At 49.1% G+C, this 22,280-nt stretch overlaps 3 protein-coding genes across 10 annotated transcripts in view; 2 read left to right on the top strand and 1 right to left on the bottom strand.

Annotated features, from left to right (window-relative positions):
- Positions 1-5,178, top strand: part of LOC103599924 (zinc transporter ZIP2-like) — a 7,195-nt gene extending 2,017 nt beyond the window's left edge. For both annotated transcript variants that reach the window (XM_008584122.1, XM_008584120.1), the window contains exon 4: positions 4,538-5,178. Coding sequence is in view for 1 of the 2 variants with exons in the window: in XM_008584120.1 (XP_008582342.1) it covers positions 4,538-4,576 (39 nt within the window). In the remaining variant the exon portion in view is untranslated. The remainder of the gene's footprint in view (positions 1-4,537) is intronic.
- A 1,467-nt stretch (positions 5,179-6,645) lies between these two features.
- NDRG2 (NDRG family member 2) lies at positions 6,646-15,409 on the bottom strand. Of its 7 annotated transcripts, none has more exons than XM_008584117.1 (18): positions 15,336-15,409; positions 14,263-14,381; positions 13,602-13,672; positions 12,842-12,922; positions 12,459-12,500; positions 12,051-12,156; positions 11,699-11,819; positions 11,455-11,517; positions 10,337-10,397; positions 10,049-10,135; positions 9,800-9,856; positions 9,547-9,650; positions 9,028-9,072; positions 8,685-8,736; positions 8,382-8,429; positions 8,105-8,140; positions 7,888-7,939; positions 6,646-7,637 (listed from the first exon to the last, which is right to left on the bottom strand). In XM_008584117.1, the coding sequence occupies exons 4-18, from the start codon at positions 12,914-12,916 to the stop codon at positions 7,471-7,473; spliced, it is 1,116 nt and encodes a 371-aa protein (XP_008582339.1). In that variant the 5' UTR covers positions 12,917-12,922; positions 13,602-13,672; positions 14,263-14,381; positions 15,336-15,409; the 3' UTR covers positions 6,646-7,470. The 7 variants fall into 7 exon arrangements, with proteins under 7 accessions (XP_008582339.1, XP_008582340.1, XP_008582341.1 ...); XM_008584118.1 differs by lacking the exon at positions 15,336-15,409 and adding an exon at positions 14,708-14,765; XM_008584119.1 differs by lacking the exon at positions 12,459-12,500.
- Positions 15,410-19,208: 3,799 nt separating this feature from the next.
- Positions 19,209-21,542, top strand: TPPP2 (tubulin polymerization-promoting protein family member 2). Its single transcript, XM_008584112.1, has 4 exons — positions 19,209-19,322; positions 19,694-19,935; positions 20,201-20,354; positions 21,266-21,542. The coding sequence occupies exons 2-4, from the start codon at positions 19,763-19,765 to the stop codon at positions 21,449-21,451; spliced, it is 513 nt and encodes a 170-aa protein (XP_008582334.1). The 5' UTR covers positions 19,209-19,322; positions 19,694-19,762; the 3' UTR covers positions 21,452-21,542.
- Positions 21,543-22,280: the final 738 nt, after the last annotated feature.

Here is a 22,280-nt window from a genome sequence, read left to right as displayed (position 1 = left end):
CCGTTCCTCTAGCCAAGTGGGGCTGTGTATTTGCTGGTTTTGCCTTCATGGCCTTTATTGCCTTATGGGCCTGAGAGATTTCTGACTTTTCTGATGGACCTATCTAGGATGGCCTTCCAACCCCCAGGAGACACCTCCCAAATGGCTTCGGCCCTTGGACATTTCTTCACTGAGACTAAAGGACATTCACTAGGCATCATCCCATAGACTGGACCCCAGCTTTTCCCTGCATGAGATCCCTTTCCTGCCTCAGGACTGTGAAAAGAATGTTTAAGTTGATCGCCTACTAATTGGAGAATTGTTATAAAGACCATAATTCCAAATTTCACTCTTGTCCCATTTATGCTACCATATGTAATAAAATACCCATTTTACCCTTCCCGTTCAGCCATATTGTATTTCATTTCTCCTGGTTGCCTAGAAGCTGCCCTGTACAGATGTGGTGGGACAGGGAGGATAAGCATTGGATGCCTTATTTTCTTCTGGAATCGGGGCCCCTAACCATTCAGTCAGTTGCAGGGTCTGTTTCCAGACATAGGAGGATTGCTGAAATTCCGACAGTCCCTTCCCACCTTATCCACAGGAGTTGAGAAAATGAGCCAGATTTCCCATCATTTAGTGGGAAGGGGGTTCAATAACAGAAACCACACGGATGGATTTTTTTCCTATACTAACAACACCCACCCACTCACTCCTAGTACCTAGCATCAACCACCTACAGCATGCCCAACATACTCTTCAGATCAGGCTAGCACCCACCCACTCCTAGTACCTAGCATCAACCACCTACAGCATGCCCAACATACTCTTCAGATCAGGCTAAATGGAACCTATTTTCATCATGTTCCTGTTTTTCACACTGAGTCCTCTGTGGCCTCAGGAGTACTATTGCTCTTCTTTAAGACTCCGTCTCCTTCCAGCTGCCCTGTGCTGAGGGATTAAAAAGCAGTTATGTTTGGAAAGGGAGGAAGGCGCCAAATAAATGCCTAGGGTGATTACTTGGCTCAGCTGGGACTTTGTGGCTTTCCTTCAGCCTGCCCTACCAATTGTCTTTCAGTTTGAGTAACCCCCTACAATGTGTTGCTTCTCTTAAAAACTGCTAAGAATGAATTAAAAAGCAGGTTATCTGGAATTGAGGAGAAACAGGATGACTGTTGCCCAGTCTCCAACCCATGAGATGAGGAATGTCTCAGACTTAGTGGAGAAGTGGGGAAAGAGAAAGTGCACTGTGAATTCAGTTACCCTTACCAGTTTGTTCCTTCTGATATTTTCAGTGTGGAAGCCCAGGTAGCCTTAACACAGACGAGGTGTCCTGTGTTTTATTCTTATTTCGGTCTTTGTCTCCTGTCTATCCTGTTCCCCTCCCCACAAAGAAGGAAATACAAGCCTCACAATTCCATTTTGCACACTTAGAGAGAAGGCAAGCTTCAGGCAAGGGGTGGGGGGGATGCAGGTAGGTAGGTAGGTAGATATTTCGAACACAGGAAGTAATTTCCCTGAACACCATCTTATCGTGTCTTCCCTTCAGTATTAAATGCAGCAACATCTAATACACTCAGAGCAGTGCCTAATGTGTAGTAATAATACAGTTCCTACATTGAGCACCTGCTGTGTACCAGGCACTGTGCTATTGCTTTCACAGGCATTATCTCACTTTCACAACCCGAATAGGTAGATATTATCCCCGTAGTAACTCTAGGGAAATTGGCGTTCAGAAAAGCTAAATAAGGGGCTGGCCCAGTGGCTCACTGCTATAGTGCACCGCTTGGGAAGCATGGTGGTGCCCCCGCCGAGGGTTCGGATCCCACATACAGACCGGCCGCTCACTGGCTGAGCGAGGTGCGGGCGCATCACTGAGGTTTGCGATCCCGTTGCCGGTCCCAGTTCGGTACGGGCGCGACACTGAGGGTTGTGATCCGTTGCCGGACACGGAAAAAAAAAAAAAAAAAGAAAAGCTAAATAATTTGATCACATAGCTAGCTGGGCTTCAAAGGCATGTTTCTATGATTCTAAGAAAAGCTCAATATACAGATTCTTTTCTCCTTCCTTACCTTTTAACTTACCATCCCCTCCCATCTTCCCATCCTGCACGTTAGGATCCCAGAAGAAAACAGATAGTACACTGGATAATTGAGGCAAGTTTAATAAAGGGAGTATTTAGCAAGGTGTGGGCAGGATTTGGACAAAGCAACAAATGATGACGCAATACCCTGGGGCTGGGTAATAACAATGCTGTTCCCTAGGCTGGCGAAAAAGGAGTAGTTACCAGAAATTAGAGAGGGCTATCCAATGAGTGCTATGGCCTTTTGTAGAGGGATGCAGCCAACCTACAGGCACCCAACAAGGAAGGACCAGGGGAATAACCTCTTTCTCCTTCTACTCTTTTATCTACTTCCAGTGTCTCTTACTGGGCAAACTCAAACAAGCCAGATGACAAAAATGTCTGTTGGTGCATTGCAGAAAGGTTGGTCTTATGGGGCACAGAGCATAAGGAGATCTAGAGGGGTAAACAGAAGATGTCCCGCATACCATCCATCCTCCAACTTAAGTGATCTTGTCAGAACTTTGGAAGGGATGAATTGAAAGGGACACTATTATATAGAAGCTAGAAAGCTATTCCTAGTATAGAGGACTTGTGTAACTATAGAAAAGAGACTTAAGGAGAAGTACATTAGACTGTCGGGCTCTTCAGTATGTTATGGGTCACTAGTGATACTAACATTTGAGGTGAATGAGGTTGGGATATTTCAAGCATGGGTGAGTTGTGTACGTCTCATCTTCTTCCATCCCAGGATCCCTTGGATTCCTCTTTAGCCTCCCCTGTGTTCAGCTATCAATGCTTGCTTTCCTTCTCAGAACCATTTCCTTTCCTTTTTCCAAAATTCTTACCAACCAGGACTAGAGCCATCTTTAGTTTGAACCGTATTATATCAAGAGCTGGAATAAAGCTAGAGAAAGGCTCCATATAGAGACCATCAGGACCAGGAAAAGAATCTTTTTTTTTTTTTTTTTAAAAGATGACCGGTAAGGGGATCTTAACCCTTGACTTGGTGTTGTCAGCACCACGCTCAGCCAGTGAGCCAACCAGCCATCCCTATATGGGATCCGAACCCGTGGCCTTGGTGTTATCAGCACCGCACTCTCCCGAGTGAGCCACGGGCCGGCCCCCAAGGAAAAGAATCTTTTGATCATTTTCAAAAGAAATGAATTCTCAGCAAGGAGCCAGAGAGGGTTATATGGGAGCAGAAGATGAATGTGATTTCTGAATGAGATTAAATCAAGAAAGGCTGGGTTAACAACAGGCATAAGAACCATAGGACAGGAAGGAGAGCTGAGATATCTGGGGTGAGGTGTCTAGAAGCCAGATTCAGGAGTAAGCCCTATTCATTCATCCTTAAGAGAGGGTTATAACAGAAGATAACTAGAATGACAACAGCTGAAAAATAAAAATAGGAGGGAAGATATGCAGGATGGGAGAAGAGATGAAGGGAAGCTGGTTGGTGTAGTCAGAAGAGAATTTACATGGAACAATTTTTAAGTCTCTTCAATCCCTGTCCCCCCTTTCCCACCTCTCATTCTCCACCTCCACACATGTATTTTTTATACGGTATACTTAAACAGGAAGAAAACAGAAGAATGAGGCCTCTAACTGCTCCCGTTCCTACAGTCAGCTTTCCATCTCTGCCACCAATTAATTGTTCTCTGAACTAACCCTTGGGACTTCCCCACCTTTCCTTTGCTTTCAAGCTGAGGGTTTGGTTTGGATATTGCAGTTGTAGGATGACAATTTGTGAAGAAAAATACGGGAAATAGCATCAAAGAGAAACCAGAGTTTAGGGAATATGCTGGAGCAGGGTGGGAGGTCAGTCAGAGAGCAACACATGAGGACAAGATACACCCAGGAACAAAAACTAAAGAGCTTCAGACTAACTCTTGTGAGACAATTTGTGCCACTTCACCCCTCCCTGAAGGACAGTTTTGGAGTGTCTTACCTCTCTCACCACGGAAAATAGTCCCTTGCTCCCGGCTCTGGTCTCACAGAGTTGAGGAAGGGCTGCCAGAATTTGAGTGGGTTGGTATGTTTGTGGCAACCAGCCAGACACCCTCACATTCCCCCCACACCTGAGGGGGAGCCCATTGCCACCAGCAAAGGTGAAGCAAAAGGAGTGCAGAGAGGGATTACACCCCCAGGCACCAGTCCGTGGGGTGCTTTCAAAAGACCAGTTGTAGTTTGTTGGGTTTTTTTAAATTGTGTTATGAGTTACTATCTTTAGATTTGTTGAATATCAAATACAGAATGTATTCTACTTTTACTATATATTCATCCCATTTGGGAAAAATTCTGATGTTAGTGAGGAGAGAGGATAAAAACAAATTACATTTCTCAGAACACCATTTACCCTCACCACTCCCCTGGCCTCTAGTTAGAACTGAGTCTTATTTTCTAGTCAGTCCTAAAATCTCTCTAAAATGTGTTGTCTCCCTCTCCGGCATTTTCCCTAACTCTAATGTTTAACATCTATCCCTCCTACTGCAGTTTCACTGTTGTGTGTGTACCTTCAGCCTCACCCTTTAACATCTCTTCATGAGATCCAGAATTTTCAAGCTGAAACCATAAGGTAAGGCTATTTTCACTGTGTTCTTCTAGTTTTATTCTCTTTCCTATTGAATCTTCTCTTAGCTATCTTGGACTTCTTGTCCATTAAGTCTGGGAAACACATTCCTTGAGAAAGAATGAAAGAGAAAAACAGAAATCCTAAGCCTAAAGCAGACAAAAAGTAGGGAGTCTGTGGTTCAGCTTCTATAAAATCAACCCACCTCACCTCTGAGCTCTGCTCTTAAGAATGGACAGGAGCAGCAGACCATGATATTAGGACCTATCTTCTAGTACAGCTACTGCATAGAATCACAAAGAACAACTGGATTGTAAGACTGGGGAAACAGAAAGGAACCTGGGAACTGGGGAAAATTGTTAAGAACAATGCCAACCACAGGGGGGCACTGTGCCCTTTGGACTAGACTAGAAAGACCAGGACCAACAAACTAAGGTTAGTTAAGGACAAGCCCCCTCTCCCTAGCTCCCAGCAGAGAGCATCCTTCCCTCTACCTAACAGATTTCTTATGCATCTCCATCTATAGGAGAGACATACATAATCACCACCCATTTCACACACCCACCTATGTACACACACACTCACATATGTACACATAATTGTAATTTGCTCCCATTTCTGTAGATTATCCTGCTAACAGTTACCTTTGCAGGCAGATGCACAGAAAAGACCTGCCTACCCTTCCATAACTTCAACAGCAGCTACTGCCAGTAAAGGCTGATGCTGGTTTTAGTTCTTTGCCTTTTTCTCATATTTTGCCTAGGAGCGCCATTTCTGTAGATTATCCTGCTAACAGTTACCTTTGCAGGCAGATGCACAGAAAAGACCTGCCTACCCTTCCATAACTTCAACAGCAGCTATTGCCAGTAAAGGCTGATGCTGGTTTTAGTTCTTTGCCTTTTTCTCATATTTTGCCTAGGAGCTAGTTGGGCCCTAATTTCAGTTATACTGTTTCTTTTCTTCATTATGGATTTCCATACTCTTTGCTGCCTATCCTCTATGTAGTCACTCAACATCCTCACCATCCTGTAGCTAGCCCCATAACCCTGGTCACCCAATACCCCCATACCACTTCTGACACTGGCCTACCACATTTAAAACAGACTCAGTCTATGGGAGAGAGTGATGAAATGCTCAAGAATCAAGAGCACAGTCCCTGCCCCACTTCCATATCCATCAGTGTGTCAGCACTAGACATCCAGCTGCATTAGTCCTCAGCTCAGTTTTATTGAGTAAAGTGTATAACTGCTGGCGGGGGCGGGGTGGTAGTTATAAAGCAATCTGGCAATGACATAATATTCCATCCACAGTACTCTTGCTAATGACACTACAAAGTACCTTCTCATTTTTATTTCTTGCGCCTAAGGAGCCCAATAATCAGCCTGCAACGGCTGCAAAATATCTGAATTCTTCTTTATGTTTGTTTATTTTTGTTGAAAAGCTTCTTAGAGAATCATAGTCTAATTAGCTCCCAGATCCCTTGGATTCCATGAGAGAGGAATTCTCAAGAGGAAATCCTCCTTTTTGCTATGACCCTCCTGAAAGTCTTCAGATTGGGGTGAACTATGAACAACCCAACCCCTGTAGTAACTTCATGAGCTTTGGTCTACTAGATAGTTGATTGAATCAACTATCTAAAATGAAATCTAGGTGACCCTTAGGGAGGATCCTGCAGGAAGGTGGTCACAATATATCCTTGGGCACTTCAGTTAGCTTTCTTCTTTCTCAAAGATCATGATTTTGGTAGCATCTCTGAAATCCTATGGCATTTCTCAGTGACATATAACTGATAAGGAAGTCTTGTAAGATCTAAGTAGTTCCTCTCTCCCAAGCTTGAAAATACTATCAGTATCAAGGACAATACCATTCTATTGGAACAGGGGCTAGTTTCTATGGGGTCCTATTTTGTGAGGTGTCTATGCTACATAAGCCCTCTCCCCTGGTTTATGTCACTTTGAGAAAAGAATGTGAGAGTTGGGCAGGGAGAGGCTAGGAAAAGGGGCATGATGCAGGCATATCAAAAGAATAATAATGGTGTTCAGATTCCTCTACAGTTTATTGTTATAGCATAAGGTGTGGGAGACAGGAGAGCACCCTCCACATGTAACGCAGTGTGGTCAGAGCCCCAAGGTAGCCCTTTCCACCCCTATGCCAAGCCCCAAACAGCCTGGCCCAAACTTGGCTCCCTCCTCCGTCCCACTTAAGATGCACACTGAAAGCTACCAAAGTTAGTGCAGCCAAATGGCCCCGGCACCTCCTATTGCCCTGGCTCCAGTCCTTCTACCATATTCGTTCACTGCCTACCACCTCCCATTTCAACTTCCTTTTTACACACTGGGTGTTTCTGTCACGTCCTGAGCACCACTAACCCACCAGCAAGCATCCCCCAGTACACATTCATTCAGGCCCTACCCTTCAGAGGCCTGAAATGTTAATGAGAAGCCACATCAGCTTTGGTAAATGGAGTCCCAGCCCCAAATCCCCTGCTCTTGCAAATACAGGATAAGTAGGGAGAGTATGATGGAGGCACTATGACAACTATAACAACCTCTTATCCTTCATCTACAGACACCTAGATCAGGAAGAGGACACATGCCCTCCACCTTAACACCAAATTAGGGGAGGAGGAGAAGTTAGGGTCTGGGTCCCTAAGAGATACTAGGACATCTCTCCCAGGAGCTGGGGGAATGACAGGTTATAGGTCAAGGTTAGGGTAGCAATCAAAGATCAAGATCGTCTCCCTATATGATCTGCCCATTTTCCCTTGCTTACTCAGGCCCAGTGCCCTTATGTACCTCCCAGGTTAGTGCTGGGGGGAGGTGAGGGCTGGATCCCACACTGGGGTAACAAGGGTTATTCAACAGGAGACCTCCATGGTGTGCCCTGGGGTCCCTGAAGGGAGAGTCCCAGACTCGCTGCTCTGAGACATGGTGCGAGAACGGGACCGGTTGCCATCAATGGATGCTGCACTGGTCAGGGAGGCCGTGCGAGACCGGGACAGACGAGTCATGCAGGATGAGGCCACTGTGGAGACAGAAGGATAAGCAGCCAGTCAGAGAGGAGGTGGGGAAGGCAGGCTGGCAATTCAGTGCTTGGGTGGAAACAGAGTTATAACCGGGGCCAGGGGGTCAAAGAGCTGGATTTGGAAGATGGTGGTGAATCCAGGAATTAACCTAAAATGGTTCCACCCAAATGGTTCCACCCCTCAGTGCCCATCCTCCCCTCTTGTGCAGCATTCCCTTGTCCTCATGATAGCCTCTGTCCCCATACTCACTGTAGCCCATGCCTTGCAGGAAGTACTTGAAGGCCTCAGTCAGTTTGCCTGGCTGTGGAAGTAAGATGAGGACAGGGAAACAGCAAGGTGAGATTAGAAGCCAAGTTAGAGCCCAAGGCTGCAGCAGGGTGGGGGTGGGGTGTGTGGCTAAGGACAGAGTTCAGTGCCACTAATATCCCATCCCACTTTCCCTCCCATGGACGGCAGGGGTACTCACCTGAGTCAGCTGGGGCTGACCTCCAGAATCGGCCATCTGTTCGGGAGACAGCCACCCAGAAAAAGTGATAACACACATAAATTAAATGAGCTGTGCAGAGATGTAGAAAAGGGTCTCTCTTTCCTAGCTTCCTCACTCCAGTCCCTTTGTTTTTTTCTTCTTTCACCCACTTGTTCCCATGCAGGACATTGGAGGCTTAGAAGCTGAATCTAGAGAAGATATATGGCCCTGGACCAGGGGCCAGGAGGCAGGCTAGGCATGGAGTAGGGTTACTGACCTTGAGGAACGAGGTCTGGGTGGGGTCCAGTTTTGAGTTACATTCCACCTGGAGTAAGTAGGAGGCTGAATGAATGAAGTCACACTCCCTGTGGCTCCTCCCCTCCAAGGGACCCCAGGACCCAGACCCCAGTCCCCTTCCTATCAGCCCCCTCCCCAGCTCCTCCTTACCAAGAATCAAATTCTTAATGCCCCAAAGTTGATCTCCTATCCCAAACAGAGCTTGCCCCTTGGCAAGATACCACTTTGACCACCACCTTAGGACTCCAACCCTTCTTCACCCACCCCAAAATTCCCTACTGACCACTGCTTCTTCATGGGGTGCTTGGTCTCCTACCACCAGCATCACAGGGCACCTAGAGGTATAGTGTCATGGAGAAGACAATGAACCCTTGGCACTTCTCCTGCCTCTTCCTAGAAGAGCAGCTGGAAAATGTCTGGCTCCAAAGAAGAAACAGCCCTCTGTTTCACCTGCTGACCCCACCAAGAGAATTCAAAGGGGGAAGACATAAAGGGAGGTGATTTGCTTAATAGGACAGAGTGGGAGGTGACAAGGAAATTCCCTGGCAAAGACTTTCTTCTAAGGGCTATAAGCACGTAGGGAAGATCCAGGGAGAGGGACAAAGCCTTCTCTCTTAAAGTCTTACTTGAGAGTGTTATCGCTTCCACGCTCAATGTTCAGGTCTCGGCGGCTAGAGAGGGGTTCAAAGAGTAGGAATTTTAGGCAGGCATTGCTATCCATCCAGCTATAAGCTATCTCCCTCATGAGGAAATTATTTGGCCCCAAAATTATGGCCAAATATTAGTGATTAAAAGTGGAAAACGAAGGAGAAGGTAGCAGGCAGATCCCAAGCACAACCCCTAAAGTCACTGTGCTTTAGGTCCCTGGTCACAGGGCAGGGAAGGGGGAGGAAGGGCACAAGGACAAGAGCTCATCTTCTGGCAATCCAAAAATCCAAGAGAGGTAAACAAGAGAAAGGTGACAGATCTTCACAATTCTTCCCACTGGGTCTGTCCTCAAGCTGCCCCAGTTGCACCCCAAATCCTGCCCTCCTTGCACACTGCACTTCTCGGACTTCCCTCTCCTCCCGTGCTCCCATGAGCCCCAGCTACTGTTTCTACATTTCTCTCACATGCACACACACAAACGCACACAGCACACCCACTTATTATAGCTGTTCCAGTACAGTTCAATGTTCTCCAGGTTAGGTGCATGTGAAATGATATTTCTGTACTTTTGTATAAACTCAGAATTTCCAGACAGCTCTTCCTGAAGAAGAGAAGAGTTGGAAAGAGAAGCCAACAATTACTGGATGGGAAGAAAGCTTGCCCCAGATCCTGTCCCAACTAAGGAAGTCACCCCAAGTATTCCAGTCCCTGCTGGTCTACTCTACTCCCTTATCTTGCACAACCACCTACCTGGCTGAATAGATGTCCAAGGATCATCTCCGAAAGAGAAGAGGTGAGGCCCGTTAGCTATGAGGAAAGGACAGGTGAGAAAGTTCAGGACATTATGGTGAGAAGATACCCAGGCATAATAATAGCTTAGCTTTCCTGCCTGATCACCCCCTCCTTGAAGTTCAGAGGCCATTCAGTTAGGTCCAGTCAGGTCCAGCCTATACAAGAGAAACTCCCACCCTAGATCCCAACACAAAGGCCCCTCCAAACCTTGTGGGCTGCCCAATCCATCCAACCCTTGGCATTAGGATCAATGTTGATGAGGACAAGACCTTCAACTGTGTCTGGGTGGTTAAGCTGAGGAGCAGCAGAAGGAAGGAAATCAGAAACAGAGCATGGCCTTCTCCCCTCCCCACTGAGCTCCACCCACTCTGGGGCTCCCATAGTACCTGACTCCCCACCATCGTACCTACTTCCTCCCCCAAAACACATGAATAAACAATACTCTGATTCAGGCTGAACCCTCCTTTCCCTCTTCTGGGAGTTTTTATTTCTTACAGCATATCGTGACAGGATGTAAGCTCCTGCTCCGACACCAAACCCAATTATCGTAGAGAAACTGTAAAAGGGAAATAAATATATGTCTCATGGGTTCTGGTGTCCAAAACCTGCCACAGCCCAATCTCTTAAATTCCTCACCCTCCTTCCCAAGGCCACGGGCACAAAGAAGAACAGAAGGCGACTTTCCTTTGGGGGATGATAAAAAGGAAGGTACCAAGGAGCTAAAGATTGGCACTGGTAATCAGTGTAGAGCCCTGAAGTCTATCCCCTGCTTCCTCTTGGAGAACTTGTGTCTTGAAAAGAAACACCCATCTACTGGCCGACCAGATGCAGTGTTTTACTATATAGATAGCTCTTTATCCATTCTCAACTTTCAGGAGCAAGTTCAACTTGTTCTGCTTTAATTCCTGGTTCCTCTAGAGGAACAGGGAAAATGGAACTTAAAAAAGCAAGATGTGGGCTGGCCAGTTAACTCACTTAGTTAAAACATAGTGCCAATAACACCAAGGTCAAAGGTTCAGATCCTCTTACTAGCTAGTCACCAAAAGAAAAAAAGGCAGCAAGATGTGAAAACAAACAACTTTAGGGAACAACATGCTGAGAGCCATGGTGTCTAGGAAAAGCCAAGCCAAGAACAGAACCTAGGAGTCAGCATCTCCTTTTGCATACCAGAGAAGCCATGTCTGGCTTTCTCTTCCTTCTCCCACACTGTCTTACACACAGGGCTCCCAATTCACCAGGTGTGTGTATGGAGGAGGAGGGAGTGGGAGGGAAAGAGACAGGTCTATCTGGTTCCTCAGGGATTGTGTCACCCCCTTCTCCTCCTCTCTAGCTTCCTGATCAGAGAAGCCCCTCCTCAGCTTGAGGAAAGGCCAAGTATAAACCCTTCCTTTTCCTTTCCTCTGTTCATTAAGGCTACTCTGCTAACTCTGATTAATTTTCTAAACTCACCATCCTTCCTCTCAACAATCAAGGTAAGAGCATGGAGGAGAAAGGATACCTATCAAGGCCAGAGGCTAAAACTAGCCCAAGAACCATGGTGGACACAGAAGTTCTAAGGGCCTCCTTGTGCTGGAAAGGGAACTCTGGTTTGGAGGGGTCCCCAGGGCTCTCACTTTAAGTACTGAAGGATGCAAGGGATCATGTCTGCAAGCTGGTCCAGAGATGGGTACTGATATCTGGAGAAGAGAGGAACATTAAGGAAGATATCAACTGCCCCCAAGACCCCCACCTTAGGAAAACCTATTCCTCCTCTTTAGGAATCGCCACTGCCTTCCCTTTCCTCCTCCCCGGTCCAATCTTCCCCATGCCTGCCCTGTGCTTCACAGTCTGGTGCAGGGGTAAAGAGCTAATTCTTACCCCAAAGGGAACACGGGAGCCCCCTCTTGCATTCCAGGGGCATCCACATGAACCCGCACGAAGTTCTGAATGATTTCCTGCATATCCCCGAATTGAAACAGCGGCTGGAAACAAGATTTATCTAAAGAGAACCCACATCACCCCGACAATACAATCAGACAAGGAAAAGTGTCCACAAGTCAGCACCCACCATCTTTCTTTCATACCATGGTCAGACCAGGAGAGAACATCTCCTTGACATGCCGCTCCACACCCTTCTGGCCCACACTCACCCCTCCCCTCACACTGGGTTTTTACCCTTCCCTCCAATCTCTTCCCAGAAAGGAACAGCAGGGGAAATGAAGGTTCTTACAGTTGAGTCCCACATCATGGTAGGTGAGTATCGCTGGGCGTTTGGGTTTGGGGGTGCCATAGACAGTAAAAGTGACAGAGCCATAAGGTGTCTCCACAGAGTGAGTCTGCAGGAAAACGGGTCACTATCAGGTGGGAGTTAGGCTGAGAGGAAAAGGGGTGGAGGAGGAGCTATACAAAAGTCAGGGAGTTGGGGGGTGGACAAAAAGGAGAAGGGAACAAAGAAAAATAGTTTCAGCAAGAATTTAGGAAAACGGCAGTAGAGGATGATCTGATCGAAGAGATGGGGAAGGAAAACGGCTAGAATAGAAGGAAAATAAGTGAGGAGAAAGAGGCAGGTAGGGGCCTTCTCTCTACTGGGGAGAGGAGAGCCCCTCCTCCCACCCTGGCACTACCCCCAAGCTGTTACCTGTCCCTGGTCCAGGAGGATTCGGGCAGCTAGCTCAGCCTCCTGGAGAGAGACACACACACACACACACAGATCCACACAGAAACACACAACCATGTAGAGTCACAGATAGAGAGACAGACACAAAGACAGGTAGGCAAATAGAGACCAAGGACAGAAACAGATTGACAAAAAGAGACATGGAGAGGATGAAGGTTAGTGTATTGATTGATGAGACAGAGGCCTGGGCTCCCAGTTGTACTGTCTGGGGAGAGAGACCTGGGTAGAGGTGGAGAAAGTAGGGTGTGGGTTAGAATGAGGTCAGCGGGCTTGGGAAGTCAGGAGGCGAGGGGAATGCTCAGAGGTCTGGAATTAGGCATGGGAGTCAGAGGATCTCTAATAACCTTGGCCGCCTCAGGTGTCTGTCCTGGCAACAGTGGCTTCTCCTCCATGATCTGCACCTCCTGCAGCTCTGCCATGGTGGCCTGGCAGGGTGAGGAAATAACATGACTGGGGGGTTGCCACCACAGCCCACAGCTCAAACACCTGGCTTCCTCTCTCAGTACAGGACAATGCCGGGTGCAGAGGGACCCAGGAATTGAAGACTATTCAAGGACACAGAGGGCCTTTCCTGCCCCCAGCTCCATTTCCAGTCCAATCAGAACACCACTTCTCTTCAGACCAGTCATCCTCACTGCTGCCCCTCAACACCTTCACCTCCTTCCCCTGTCCTGGACAGAAATACCAGAATGGGGCAGCAGTGCATCTCAGATTTCCCAGCCTATATTTAGGGGCCACCCCACACTTCCAGTTAAGTAGATGGTAAAACTCATGGCTCAGTGACTGGGTACTCTAAAGGTACCAAGGGACAGGGTAGTGAGAGTTCACAATTGACTACGACCTTCAACTAAAGTCTCAAGGTCAGAAGCTCAAAGGAAAAGGGGCTAAAAATGACCAAAGCAACATGACCAATGGGGGGAGGGTGAAAAACAACAAAAGAGGGACATCTGTGTCCCACCGACCCAATGCCTCCCTTCCAAGCCTCTCCCTCCTGAGTATGAATGAATTAGCATACATTCAACATTAGTAGGGCCTGTGAAGAGCAGAGGACCTGTGCACACATGCCCAGGAAGGAGCCCCCATCCTGGGGGCAGGGTCACTTACTGGGCTTCTGTTGGCGGATGCAGTGAGATTAGGGGTCAGGGTTCTCACTTCTCCTGACTCCACTCCGGGGTCTAAGAAAACACAGCAACGAGGTAAATGACATGGGAGACAGATGCTGGGTCTTTTAGTGACAGAAAGACCCAGACTCCTGAAGTCACCAACCCTCCCCGGGTCACTCTCCCTCGGCAATCTCTACCCCTGGGTCCAGAGAACAGGTCCTCTCTAGGCTTGAACTTGACAGAAAGACCCAGACTCCTGAAGTCACCAACCCTCCCCGGGCCACTCTCCCTCGGCAATCTCTACCCCTGGGTCCAGAGAACAGGTCCTCTCTAGGCTTGAACTAGAATCAATACAGGCTGGAGGTGCCTGCGGGACAACAGAGCACGTATCCGTCCAGGTTGAGGGGGAGGAGAGAAGGAAGTGCTGATGTGGAGGAAAGCATGGCTGTGTCAGAACCTCTGGATTCTAATCCCGTCTCTGCCACTACCAGTGTGACCTTGGCCCAGTCAGTTACCACTCTTGGGCTCAGTTTCCTATCTACAAACTAAAAGGGAGGGCTGAGGGATCCCCAAGATTTTTGACAGCTCTCGAGTGAGCTGAGAGTAGCAAAGCATGACTTTGCCTTCACCATTTAAAAGCAAACAAACAAAAAGCCTCGTGCCTTCGCTTCTCTCCTCCACCCAGTTTCTGTGTAGGTCCCGCGAGTGGAGCAACGGAGGGGAGGGCGGTCTCCTAATCTCCTCCCAGCCTCCACCGACGGCCCGCGAGGGCAAGCGACAGCTGGGAAGGGATGGGTAGGGCTGATGGGACCGTCCGGGCCCAGCACCCGGAACCTGTCCCTTCGAGTCTCTACGCTGCCCGTCCGCGTGGGGACTGACACCCTCGTGCAGCGGGCACACAGCGCCCCGGACCCCGGACACCACCTCACACACACCCTAACCCGCCCTGCCGCTCGCAGAGCCTCCGCCTTTGTGCGCAGCATCAAGCGCCCCTCCTTGCGGGCCCCTTCCCGGAGCCGTCAGCTCCAGGGGATTGGGATCAAACCGCCCACCGGCGCGGCTAGCGCCTTCCAGGCCCCGCGGCCGCTCGCCTGCCCCTCCCCCTACCTGCTGTCGCCGCGGTCGCTTCCACCTTCACTTGCCTTTGACTCCGGCACGCCCCGGCTCGGGCTCCCCACAGACCCGCCCCCGACCCGCCCCAGCCCGCCCACGGGCCGACAGCTCCCTGCAGGTCCGCCCCAGACCCCCAGTAAACACGCCCCCCCCTTTTCTCCGCCCCAGGTTGTCTGCGGCTCAGGAAAGGGCTGTGCTGGAGACGGGAGGGCGACTCTAAGGAAACTGCTGGATGCTTCCTGGCTCCCCACAACATACCGCCCCCAACGGGGCGGTGTGGGGTGTTCGGGGATTCCTCAGCCCGGAGAGGATCCCACGGCCTCCCTCGACACCGCCCCCACCCGCGACCGGGCTCTGCCTATCGCACTCTGGCGCCGTCCTCCACCCCCCGACTCAGTAGTGTGGACGGGCAGGGAACCCAGAGTGCTGACACCCCACGCTTCCTACTCCGCCCGCCCTCTCGGAAACAGAGCGAGGTTAAGGCAGGAGGAGGTGGGCGGGGATCGCCACTGAGGCGGCCGGGGTCTCGGCGGCCGGGAGGGGCAGGTGTGCCTGCACGGAGTAGGGGCGGGGGGCGTCGAGGGCGCAGGAGTCCCGACTCCGAGCGCCAGGGTCCTGGTACCTCCTCTCTTCGCGCGTCCCGACGCCTGTTCTCCGGCTGCTCGGTGAGAAGTTGTACAAAAAGGCAGGGAGGCGGGGCGGGGAATGCGGGGGGCCGCTATAAATAGAGGGCCATCACAGGAGGGGGGAGAGGATGGCCCACGGGGACTCCCGGGTCAAGGCCCCAAGGGGGAGGGGAACGGAGGAGGGGCCAGGGACCCCCAGGGGCTCTGACTCCTGGGTAAACAGGCGCGGGGGCGGAGTTAACCCTGCGCGGGTGGAGTAGGGGCTTGGGGAGGACTCAGTGTCCCGGGCTGAGACCCAAGAGACCCTGTGGCTTCGGTGCTAACCCCTCCCAGACCGGCCCAGAAAAGGAGGCCGAGACCAGCTCAGACCGGCTGAATTGCAATGCCCCGGCGACGGTGTGTTAGGCACTGCTGTGTCTTCGCTGTGCTTGGGTGGGTTTTCCATACTAGACTACACAGACACACACACGCACACGCATGCACACTCACCCAGATGCACTCTCCCTATGACCCTCAGAGGAAGGCCCCCTGGAATGGGATAGTTGATGTGACTAAGGGAATTCGAAGTTGTCTTAGGCAAAAGGAAACCAGATTGAATTTCTCCCCACCTGCCCCCCTTTTAGCTCCCCCCTCCCAGAATCATCCCCACCCCATCCCCCTTCAGCCTGGTTCCTGGGTTGCCATTTCGGGGGCTGGGCTCCAGGCCAGTTGTGAACAATGGCCAATGGAACTTGAGCTGCCAACTGCAACACCAGCACAGACTGCTCCCCCAAGACCCCCAAACTGCCCTCCCGCCTTCTGCCTGGGAACCACCCCCCACCAACACCCTCAATACCCGCAATCCCCCCTCCCATCCAAGGAACATCAATGCCCCTTTCATCCCCACTTGGCAGGGTCTATTGGAAAGAAGGAGAGGCCGGGAGGGAGGAGGTGACCCAGAGTAGAACTGGTCAGGCTCAAACCCAGCCTTCAACAACCCAAATCTAAGGGACCCCCTACATCCCCCAATTTGGAGCATCCAAGTTTTTCTCCATTCCCTGCTCCCACTCCCTTCATAACTATTTTCCTAAAACTGGCACAGAAGCTGGGCACCCTGTCTCCTTGCCTTGTCCCTTCGTTCCCTCTTTCCTCTGGATGCCAGTTTAACATTCTCCTGGACAAGGAAAAGCCTGCTGGAATCAGGATCATAGCTATAGATGCATAGGACAGAGGAGAGAATCTCACCAGCCCTAGTGGAATTTGGGAAGAAAGAGAGCCTAATATGAGAACTTTGCCTGCAGGCTTCTCTGATGTGTGTAAAGTAGTCTTACTTGGAGTGGGGGAGGGAAGGACCTGAAGGTTCCAGCATCTAAATTCGTCTCTGGGTCAGGATGACTCAGGGGGAACCTGATAAGGGGCCTACGCAGAGGGTAGGGGGGCAGGGGCGTGTGGGGGGGCCGGAGGTGGGAAATTTCCACTGAGAGCTGCTTGCTTCCTAGGCCTAGGGGTCCAGGCCAGCCTGCTGCAGGCAGAAGAGAGGCTGGTTCTGCCCTAAGATAGGGTTCTTACACATCAGCACAGCCTAATGTGGGTGTAAGTGTCCCAACAGGGACAGTCTCTCTCTCTAACCTCCTTCCCTTGCCCTGGGCGAGGAGCAGCTTCAGACTATACCTTCACCCCCTTACCAGCCAGCTGCCAAAACCAAAAAAAAACACAAACTATACCTTCAACTAAGCAAACAAAAAAAAACAAAAAAAAAACACAAACTATACCTTCAACTAAGCAACAGTTTGAAGTACCTGTTGTGTGCAAGCCAAAAAAAAACACAAACTATACCTTCAACTAAGCAACAGTTTGAAGTACCTGTTGTGTGCAAGGCACTGTGTAGATGTATTTCAAAGCCTGAAGTCTGGTCTCTAGAATTTATGATGAAGTATTCAAGAAAAGGTATAAACACAGAAAATGTTTTTTAAAATTGTATATATAAGATCAATTGTTTAGATAATAAGTCTTATAGCAGTATTTTTCCACCCTTTTCAAGTGCGAGATCAGAGATTTCCATCCCTTCATGATGGTTTTAGTATCCTCGATGGAGAAAATACAAACTATAAATTCAGCAATACTTTCAGATAAATTTGTACAGTATTCTGATAATCACAACATGTGTATATGTAGTGATATCCCCATATGCAAGGCATACTGTTTACTCAAGTTCACGTTCAATCTTCTGTGTACATACGGATTCCAGGGCCCCTTGCAATACTCAGAAACCCTCACCACAGTGGGCTGCAGCCCACAGACTAGGAATCATCATCTCACTGTAATTAAGAGGATGGAAAGGGCTTTGTTCCTAGGGTGAACCACCCAGATGATAAGTGCAACCACAGAATATCTGAGTGGGGGGAGGGGCATTCTATCCAGGCAGAGAGAGAGTACAGGGGAAAGTTCGGAGGCAGAAATACACAAGTTACTTTGAAGAATTGACTAGTAGCTACGATATGAAAGGCACTTTCCATATATTATAACCCAATACTGTAAGGTAGGTATTATTGTCCTCACTGTATGGACTGGAAATTGAAGCTCAGAGATGTTTAGTAACTTGCCCAAGGCCACTCAGCTAGCAAATGACATATCTAGGATTCAAATCCCTATCCAGATCCATTCTGTTCCGAGACTATGCTCTTTCCACTACCAGGTAGCCTCTCAAGTGTATAGTGATCAGACTATTATGGCCCCAGCTGAAGAAGAATGTTGAGGAGAGGTGGGCGATGTTTGATGAAGCAGATTGGGGCCGAGTTGTGCAGGTCCTTAAATGCTAGGCAAAAAGATTTGGCAATGAAGTACCTTAGAATATTCTTGAGCAGGAGTAATGGATAGAAAATACTGTTTTGTGAAAATCTGATGGGAAGAGGGTAATACAGATGGATTAAGGGGTCAGTGGGAATGAAGCACTGGATTTAGGAAAGAGGTCGTTTAGGAATCAGGGTAGTCGTCCAGATATGAGATGATAAGAACTTGGATGAGGGTGGAACTAACAGGAATGGAAAGAAAAGAATGGATTTGTAAGACAAGAAGAAAACTTTTATAGTAATCGGTAGGTGGGAAGGGAAGAGAAGTCACCAATCTAGTTGCTCTATTTGAGGATCTCTGAAGTTCATCTATCTATAGGGCTTCTGACCAGAGAAAAGGCCAAAGACAGAAACCCCTGAGGAACATCTTTGACCTGCACAGAAACTTATCTGGAAGATTTTCAGAGTCTGAGACTCACCCTTATTCTGACCCATTTTACTGTGACCCGCCCAGACCTGTTAACACTCCAGGGAACATGTTCCATCCCTGTTGGGACCAGCGTTGGAAGTCATTTAAAGTTCCTGTTGAGGTTGGTCTGCCAAAGCTGGTGGAATTCTTCATGCTGGTCAGTACACCTGAGCCTGGAGACTAGAAAATAGGGCAATGTTGGACTGATGCCAGCCTGTTTTTTGTTAACCCCTTCTGCTGTGGTCTGAATGTTTGTGTCTCCAGAAAATTTATATATTAAAATCCTAACTCCCAAGGAGGAGGTGGAATCTTTGGGGAGGTGATTAGGTTTCATGAGGGCAGAGCCCTCATGAATAGGATTAGTGCCTTTATAAATAGGCCTAAGGGAGCTCATTCACCCCTTTCACCATGTGAGGACACAGCAAGAAGGCACCATCTGTGAACCGAAAGCAGCCTTCACTGGACACGGAAATCTGCCTGCACCTTGATCTTAGACTTCCCAGCCTCCAGAACTGAAAGAAATAAATTTGTTGTTTATAAGCCATCTAGTTTATGATATTTTGTTATAGCAGCCCAGATGGACTAAGACACCTTTCCTGCACTCACCTCAGCTTTTGTTGTGAGGCAGGGCATCAGGCGATTTGACCAGGACCCAGAGGATTGTTAAGCTGCGCTGAAATGATGAGGGAAGTTTGGTCATCAGAAGAAGTCAGAAAATTGGCAACTTGCTCAATTCAGCATGCAAGGTAGGGAGACCAAAAGCCCCTCCTCAGAAAGCAAGGGTTGTAGCTGGGGCCAGAAGTGATGTCACATAAACACTGCTGAGGTCACAGACAGTCTCCCCAGCCAACTGGCTCCCACATATCTGCACGCACTTGTTTACAAAGGCTGGGAAGGGTCAGACACCATCCAGGCACTCTTAGGTAGGAAAAAGTGGTAGGGAAGCAGGTATTAATGAGTATGTAAGGTCCCAAGGGCTGAGAAGAAGAGATTCATGCTGTAACTTCAGTAGGTGGGATGGGAGTGAGGGGAAAAGGGGGGAAGGCGACAGGGAGGAGGGGAGTTGTTCCTGTTGCTGACCGATTCTATCTTAACCCCCATCCTCATTACTCCTCAGACCTCCCTTCCCCTCCTCCCTCACACCCGAGTCTCCCACCCTACCGCCCTCCCCCACCTCCAGCTGACCATGGCATCAGAAGCAGAGAAAACATTCCACCGGTTTGCTGTCTTTGGAGAATCATCAGGTAGTGGTGCCGAAATGAATAACAAGAACTTCTCCAAGCTGTGCAAAGATTGTCACGTCATGGATGGCAAGACAGTCACCTCTACTGATGTGGACATCGTGTTCAGCAAAGTCAAGTGAGGGGCCAAAGTGGGGGTGGGAAATGAGTAGATCAAGCAAGGTAGTTGGCCACCACAGGGTTCACGTGGCTCCCGTGGAGGGACATTTGCAGTGTGCCTCCTGGGCAATTGCTGGTGCCTGGCACTGTGCTATTTTCTGTCTTTGAGACATTCAGTGATAGGACAAAAGAGGCCAAATCTGAGTAAGGGAAGGGTTGAACCTTGGAAGGTAATGATGAATTCATGCTCAAGAAAGTTTCTGGATTTCTGTCTGACTGACCAGGGCCAAGAATGCCCGAACCATCACGTTTGTACAGTTCCAGGAGGCAATGAAGGAACTGGGCCAGAAGCGGTTCAAGGGGAAGAACCCAGATGAAGCCCTGGAGGGCATTTATAAACTCATGGAGGGCCAGGATCCAGCCACCACTGGTGTTACTGTGAGTGACATTCTTCATCCCAACCAGTGACCCTACTTTCCTAAATCCTAGTGCTCCAGTCTCCCCTCCCACCCTCCAGTGTCCCTGACCCTGCCAACAGTGTAACCGGAGGGCGACAGGGCAGAAAGTCTGTGGTGCACTGTTAGTATTGGAACAGACTTTAGAGATCATCTACTCGTTTCAGAGGTGAAGAATCTATCGACCAGAGAGGGAACGTAACTTTCCCAAGGTTCATAGCTATTTTAATAGTAGACTTAAGACTAGACAGGGCAGAAAGTCTGTGGTGCACTGTTAGTATTGGAACAGACTTTAGAGATCATCTACTCGTTTCAGAGGTGAAGAATCTATGGACCAGAGAGGGAACGTAACTTTCCCAAGGTTCATAGCTATTTTAATAGTAGACTTAAGACTCATTCACAAGTCTCCAGTATATGAGCCAGGCAAGTAGGGCTTGGTGGCTTTTTGAGGACACTCATGTAGAGGACTTGGCACCTGATCCGTACTCTTCCTCCTGCTCTTATTTACGGTTTAATCTCAGACCTCCTGCCTCTCACCCACCCTCTTACTTAATTGTCCCCTCTGTCCTAAAAGCTCTTTCTACTCTGCATATTGGATCTGAGGGTGAAGTCCTCTGGAAGCTACCTGGTCAGAATAACTCCTCTGAAAACAAAAACCCATCCTGTCTCCCCACACACCACATGCATTCTCATGCCAGACTTCTCTCTCATGAGTGGATGGCTCTTGCCAGATTTCCTGCCCACAGCTGCACCTGGGCCTTAAGAGAGAAGTGCATGGCAGAAGCAGACAAAGAGCTCCAGGCACTTGCTCTGAGTATCTAAGGCCATCTTTGGGGAAGGGATGCGACAGTGCAGGGGAAGGAAGAGGTCTCAATCCCATCTCCTGGCTTGCAGAAAGCAACGACAGTGGGTGCAGTGGACCGTCTGACAGACACCAGCAAGTACACCGGCAGCCACAAGGAGCGTTTTGATGAGAGTGGCAAGGGCAAGGGCATTGCAGGACGAGAAGAGGTGACTGACAACTCAGGCTATGTGAGCGGCTACAAGGGTGCTGGCACCTATGATAAGAAGGACAAGTAGAGAGGAGCCGCATCTTAGCCTGCTCGCTCCCAACCCTGCATCTTAACATCAGGGAGTCTGAGAAACAATAAACACCTGTGTGTGCAGCAGCTAGTGAGCTCTGTCTAATGAGGGTGAGGGACATGTGTGCCCATTTGTGTAGAGAGAGGGAGAAGAGAAAGGTCAAGGAGTCTGGGTTTTCAGTCCAACACCTTTTACCCTGCTCAGCCTCATTCCTACCAACCAAACAGTGGTATTCCCCTCATCTGCTTCAAAGAACAGGACTGGGGAATATATTTAGAGATAAGAGATGAACCAGATGTGGAGGCAAAAGTATTTGCTACTTGTGTTCACACATTACTGGTATCCACCCCGCTCTACCTCCCAAAAGGGTATAGCAATTCCTGACTTGACATGCTATGACACAGATACTACCTATTAGATTCTTCCTTGTCCCTCCACCTTCCTCATCCAGTCCGTGTTTTGTTGGGGGAGAAATAGAAGCCAGTTAGCGTGCCTGACTCCTGTTGTGAATTTGGGTTAGAGTTGGAGGGGGGGGAGAATCCATTTTAAACACCCAGCCCAGAACTGAGTTACCCCATCCCACCCCCTTCATGGTACCCATGGCACAGAAGCTCTTCCTGACTGCTGAGGATAGCCCAGGAAGATGACCAGAGGTGGGTGGCCACCAGGACTTCAAGAGTAGCTGGGGCCGGCCCATGGCTCACTTGGGAGAGTGTGATGCTGATAACACCAAGGCCATGGGTTGGGATCCCATATAGGGATGGCCGGTTAGCTCACTGAGTGAGTGTGGTGCTGACAACACCAAAGTCAAGGGTTAAGATCCCCT

This window comes from Galeopterus variegatus, unplaced genomic scaffold, assembly GCF_000696425.1.
Source record: "Galeopterus variegatus unplaced genomic scaffold, G_variegatus-3.0.2 Scaffold3152, whole genome shotgun sequence".
Classification (NCBI taxonomy): domain Eukaryota; kingdom Metazoa; phylum Chordata; class Mammalia; order Dermoptera; family Cynocephalidae; genus Galeopterus; species Galeopterus variegatus.
The sequence above is the reverse complement of the archived record's forward strand: the minus strand, read 5'-3'. Positions and strand labels throughout refer to the sequence as shown.